At 39.0% G+C, this 6,505-nt stretch overlaps 1 protein-coding gene across 1 annotated transcript in view; it reads left to right on the forward strand.

The window, feature by feature from the left end:
* Window positions 1-643, forward strand: part of LOC115287183 (olfactory receptor 10X1-like) — a 982-nt gene extending 339 nt beyond the window's left edge. The window contains exon 2 of the mRNA XM_029933434.1: window positions 1-643. This exon is cut by the window's left edge and continues 44 nt beyond it. Coding sequence (XP_029789294.1) covers window positions 1-643 — 643 coding nt within the window.
* Window positions 644-6,505: the final 5,862 nt, after the last annotated feature.

A 6,505-nucleotide genomic window follows, 5' to 3' on the forward strand; every position in this document is an offset into this window, starting at 1 on the left:
GGGGTGTGGCTTGCAGATGTGTTTCTTCTTGGGACTTGGTGGCACTAACTGTATCATCCTCACTTTGATGGGATATGATCGCTTTCTGGCCATCTACAACCCTCTCAGATATCCACTGCTGATGACCAACACGGTCTGTGGACAACTGGTGGTCTCTGCTTGGGCTGGAGGCTTCCTTGTCTCTCTGATAGAGACTGCACTGATATTTGGGGGCTCTTTCTGTGACCCCAACCTCATCCAACACTTCTTCTGCCAGATGCAGTTAGTGGTGAGGCTGTCCTGTCTCAACAGCAACCTCACAGAACTCATTGTAACGATGATCTCTGTGTCAGGGTTGACAGGTACCTTCCTGCTCATCCTCATTACTTATGTTTTCATTCTTTCCACTGTCTTCAGGATCCCGTCAGCTGAGGGCAAGCAGAAGGCCTTTTCTACCTGCGCCTCTCACCTCACTGTGGTCATCGTCCACTTTGGTTTCGCAGCTATTGCTTATCTGAAGCCAGAAGCCTCAGGAGGAGATGATACACTCATTGCTGTCCCTTACACTATCATTACCCCTTTCCTCAGCCCCCTCATTTTCAGCCTCAGGAATAGAGACATGAAGAATGCATTCAGAAAGCTGCTTGCAAAGAAGAGTTTCTGAATCCATAATCCTGCATTATTGGTACATGATTGTCTATCCCCATAGGCAGTAGTCACTTATTATACAACATCAGGGGAAGGCTATGCCATTTGCCGTATTCCAGAGATCACCATGTAGGAATACAGACACTGAGTCTTGAAGCTAAACCATCAAAACATTTACTTAATTTTTTTAAGAATGTTGTTCAACCACTTACTGCTACTACTACTGGCTGTTTCTGAAGATACTGTGCTTTTGCCAGTCAGCCTCTGGGCATCAGCGCCATGATAGAATGGAAAACGCAAGCTTTGGAAAAAGATAAACCCCTGTGACCACAGCACTAAGACATACTTAAAAATATCTAAAGATACAATAGTTGAGAAGTTTTTCTTAGCAAGGCTGTGAAGCATTGGGCTGTTCCTCCCAGGGAGCCTCCGAAGCCCCATCGTGCAGCTCCATGAGGGCTGTGGAAATGGCATGGTGATGTTCCATGTGCCAAGCCAAGTCACTCTGTACTGCTTCCATGCTCCAGGTCCATGCTTTTCTCAGACCCAGGACTTGGGGCCCATAGGGACAGAGCCTTGGCTAGGGTTATGGTTCTGTCCAGGGGAGTCATCAGGGCAGAAGCAACACCAGTCCCATGATCTTCTCAGAGGTCTGAAGTGAAGGCCTGTGCACAGAGCCTACTCAAGTGTAGGGATGTGGTGAGCCTTAGGCGTAGGGCTAGGGTTAAGGTTAGGTTAGGTGTAGGATTGCGGTTAGGATTAGAGTAAAGTGCCAGGATGTTCCAGGAATGGATTGGCCAAGAGTGCAGTGGTTCACACAGAGGGTTAAGTTGAGGGTGCATGGGAAGGTGCCGCCCAGGCTGAGCATTTTGATTCAAGGGCTGGCCTCCTCTTTGGGCTAGGGTACAGGGAGGCCTCTGAAGCCCCCTTGTGCAGCTCCATGCTGTGAAGGCCAATCTAGCGACTAGACTGACTACCCCATCTAGTGAAGTCATAAACTCTTGCAAATAGATGCCAACAATTTACCCACACATGGTGGGGATAGAAAATATGATGAAGTGTAGACTCTGGTTCTTGAACTTGAATTTGGACCAATTAACTTGCATCTACTTGATCTGGTGACTGTGGAGGCATTGCTAATTATCTACATAATATTCATTATTGAGATAGAAATAAGTAAATGAAGGGGATCTGGAAAATACCTATATGTTTAAAAGTCAAGAAACACACTTCTAAATAAATCATGAATCAAAAAATCTTGTTAATCCTAGAAAAATGGTTTGAATTGGAGAAAATTAAAACACTACAGGTCAAAGATGGTGGGATATAGCTTTTCAGTGTTTACATGGAAATACACAGCCTCCAAAATGCTTATTAGAGAAGTTCACAGGCTGAAGATTGATAACCTAAGCATTACTCTCAAAAATTTCGGAAAGGAATAAAAAACAAACACAAAAAGATTGTAAAGAATAAACTGAATAGATAATGGCAGGAATTAATTAAATAATAGTATATAATACAGAGGCTCAAAAAGTCAAAATGTTGATTGTTGAAAATAACAATAAGTTGTATTGTTCCCTAATGAGACTGATGAAGAAATTAAGACAGGAAATGTAACTAAGCAATCATGGGGATGAAATTGGGGCATTTCTCACATCACACCCACATAAACGATTAAAGAATCCCCTGAATGACTTTATGATCATTGACTTGAGAACTTGCACGAAGTGGGAAGGTGCCTGGAGAACACATATTAACGTTGACCTGGGGAAACCAGCTGTTGAATTCTCAAGAAATAGAATTTTAATTCACATATTAACAACAAAAGAAGAAACAAAGAACCTCTAGAAATTTTCAGTTTCACCAGAAAATTCTGCCACAATTTTTAAGTGGATGTAGGGCAAATGTGACCAAACCCTTCCCTGACACAGAAGAGCAAACACCACCAACTCAGTTTTGGGGCAGGGACATTTGAAGCTGGATTCTGAAATCTCATTCAGAAACAGAGACACAGACCTTGTAAGTAAAACTCAAGTTGGACTCAATCCAGAAATGCAAGGTTGGCACATTTGAAATAGATCAGTAGAATTAGTCACATTTTCGAAATAAAGGTTATTAATCATGTAATTATTTTAACTGATGAAAATTATTGGATACAGGTTAATATTCATTCAGGGAACGAATAAAGCATTCCAGCATAGTAGGAATCAGAAGGAGACTCCTGCGGCGCCAGGGTGGTTCAGTCATTTAAGTGTCCAGCTCTTGACTTCAGCTCAGGTCATGGATTCAAGGTCTGAGGGTTCAAGCCCCATGTCAGGCTTCATGCTGACAGGGCAGAGCCTTCATGGGAGTCTCTCTCTCTCTCTCTCTCTCTCTCTCTCTCTCTCTCTCTGCCCCTCCACTTCTCACACTTATCACACTTCTCACACTTCTCCACTTCTCACATCTTTATCTCTCAAAATAAATAACTAACATAAAAAAGTAATTCCTTAAACTAATCAGGCTATCAAACTTTTTGTGCCTGAGTACGGTTGACACACTATGTTACATTGGTTTAGGGACTACAGCGTTGAGATTAGACAATGAAACTTCTCAATTAGCTGTGGAACTTTTAAATGCATCCATGCTCACTCAGGAATATGACAAGGAGGATTCTCCCATTGTGTCTTTCCCATCTAATTCCAGACACTCAGTTCAGTGAAAAAAAAAAAAAAGAAAGCAAAGCATGGAAGGATTATACAGGAAGAAAAATAGTCATTTCTCATGAATTATAAACTTTTCTATGTTAGAAATGCCAAAACTCATCAGCATACAATTCATTAGTATTAGCCTTCAATATAAGGCTAAGGACGTGGTACATAAGCAGATAAACTGCATCACCATAAATTAGCAGCAATTGGAATCTGGTTTTCAAAAAACATATCATGTTTTGAACCTTCAGAAATAACAAAGTCCTAGAATAAGCTTAACAGAAGACATACAAGGCCTCTCCATGGAAAACTGTAAAGCTTTATTAATGTAAATCTAAAAGACCTGTGTAATGATGAGGTACTCTATGTCACGGATTAGAAGACTCAGTGAGGTAGGGATACCCATTCTTCCATGCTAACCTATGTTTCAAAGAAACATCATTGAAAATCCTAATAGTGTTTTTTATTGTATGTGAAACTGGAAGGAGATTTACAAATATCCAAGACCTTCTTGAAGAATACCATTACATGATTTGTTTCACCAAATATCAAGTCACATCTTGCAGCTAAAGTGTGAAATTGGCCCAAGTGACAAAAAGACCAACATGGAGAAGAGAGCCCCAAAGACCTACACACATATAGGCACTGGCTTTGTGATAAATATGTCTCCATAGAGAGATTTGAAAACAGTAGACTTTTCAGACACTCATGGTAGAAAAATTGCATATCCATAAGGACAAAAAAAGAAACCTACCTCTCTAAACAACTAGAGTGGCAAAATCAGTTTCTGGGTATAAAAATTTGAATGTGAAAGGCAAAGCAATGAAACGTAAATGCAAACACAAAAACTTACCTACACAATATTCTTAGGATATGAAAAGATTAAAGTTACTATTCAAACCTCTTTTTTTAATTTTCTTTTTTTGTTGTTGGTTTTTTTGTAAAAGTGTCAGTTAATGTCTTCTGCCAATCTCTTCACTGGATTATTTGTGTTTTGGGCATTGTGTTTGATAAGTTCTTTGTAGATTTTATCAGATATGTTGTTTGCAAATATCTTCTTTCATTCTGTGGACTGCGTTTTAGTTTTGTTGATGGTTCCCTTCACTATGCAGAAGATTTTTACCTCAATAAAGTACCAATAGATCATGTTTGCTTTTGTTTCTTTTGCATTTGCTGCTGTGTCTAGTAAGATGTTGTTCTGGCCATGGTCAGAGAGGCTGCTGCCTGTCTTCTCCTCTAGGATTTTGATGGTTTCCTGTCTCACGCTTGGTCTTTCATCCAGTTTGAACCTGTTTTTCTGTATGGGGTAAGAAAGTGGTTCAGTTTCATTCTTCTGCATGTAGCCATTCAGTTTTCCCAAAACCCTCAACGAAGTCAGGATAGTTGGAATATACCTCAACATCATAAGGACTATATACAAAAGACCCACAGCTACTATGATCATGAATGATGAGGAAAAAATGAGAGCCTTCCCCTATGGTGAGGAACAAGACTTAGATGTCCATTCCCACCATTACTATTTACCATAGTAAATATGGTCTTAGCCTCAGCAATCAGACAACAAAAGGAAGTGAAGGACACACGGACTGGCAGGAAGAAGTCACACATCCACTATTTGCAAATGACATGATATTCAACATGGAAAACCCAAGAAACTCCACCAAAAATTTACTAGAACTGATGTCTGAGTTCCTCAAGGTCACAGGATATTAAATGAACATACAGAAATCTCTGCCAATAATAAAGCAACAGAAAGAGAAATCATGGAATCTATATCCCATTTACAATTGATCACAAAACCATAAGATACATAGCAATAAACCAAACCAAAGGGGTAAAAGATCTGTGCACTGTTTTTTTTTTTCAGGAAATTGTAAATAACACCAAGAAATGGAAAAGCATCCCATGCTCATGGTTTGGAAGAACAAATATTGTGAAAATGTCTTCACCACCCAAAGCAAGCTACATGTTCAATGCAATCCCTATCAAAATAACGCCAGCATTTTTTTCACAGAGCTAGAAGAAACAATTCTAAAATATGTATGGAGCCAGAAAAGCCCCTGAATAGCCAAAGTAACCTTAAAAAATGAAAACCAAGATGGAGGTATCAAAATCCAGGATTTCAAACTATATTAAGAGGCTAGAGTCACCAAGACATATGGTACAGATACAAAAATAGACACATATAACAATGCAACAGAATACTGTGATGGATCCACAAATGTATGGCCAAATAATCTTCATCAAAGCAAGAAATGCTCATTTCTACAAATCTAAACAAGAGCTAATGAGCAGACTGTCACACAAAGACCTGTATAAATATATTTTTGCCACTTAATTCATACTTATGAAAAACCTGAACTGCCCAAATGACCATGATCATGTGAAAACATGAACAAGATGTGGAATGTTCATGCAATAAAATAATACCCAGAATGAAAAGGAATAAAGGTCAAACAACATGGAAAATCTAAAGAGCATTAGGCAGAGTCAAAGAAGCCACAAGGAAGAAGTCACACATTCACTATTTGCAAATGACATGATATTCACACACTATGTCTCCATTTATGAATTCATAGAACAAGAAAGTTTTATAACGGTTGTAGAAATGACTTGACTGATGGCCCTTGTGGCTCTGATTGGAAAAGAGCATCAAGGAACTAACTGAAATGATGGAAAAGTCCCAGGTCTTGAACTCAGATTTCATTAGTTATGAAAATACAAATTAAAAACACACTTCTGAATAACCAGTGGGTCAGAGGAAAACTCAAAAGAGAAACAAAGAAACAAACAAAAATCTTGCCACAAACAACATACCAAAACTTCTGAGATGCATCAAAATAACCTGTATGAAAAAAAAATGTATTGATAAATAATCTTCATTGAGAAAAAAACAATATCTCAATACATAACCCGTCTTCACACCCGAGGGACTAGAAAAAGAATGAACTAAACCCAAAGACAGCAGAAAGAAGGAAATAATGAAGACGGATGCAGAAGTAAATAAGGACTAGAATGACAGTAGAGAAGATGGATAGAATGAGCAGCAGAAACCTTCTGGAACTGATCAATGAATTCAGTAAAGTTGCAGGGTACAAAATCAATGTACAGAAATCAGTTGCATTCCTATACACCAAAAATGAAGCAGCCGAAAGAGAAATTAAGAAACTGGTCCCATTCACGATTGC

This window comes from Suricata suricatta, chromosome 3 (assembly GCF_006229205.1).
Source record: "Suricata suricatta isolate VVHF042 chromosome 3, meerkat_22Aug2017_6uvM2_HiC, whole genome shotgun sequence".
In the NCBI taxonomy this organism is placed as follows: Eukaryota; Metazoa; Chordata; class Mammalia; order Carnivora; family Herpestidae; genus Suricata; species Suricata suricatta.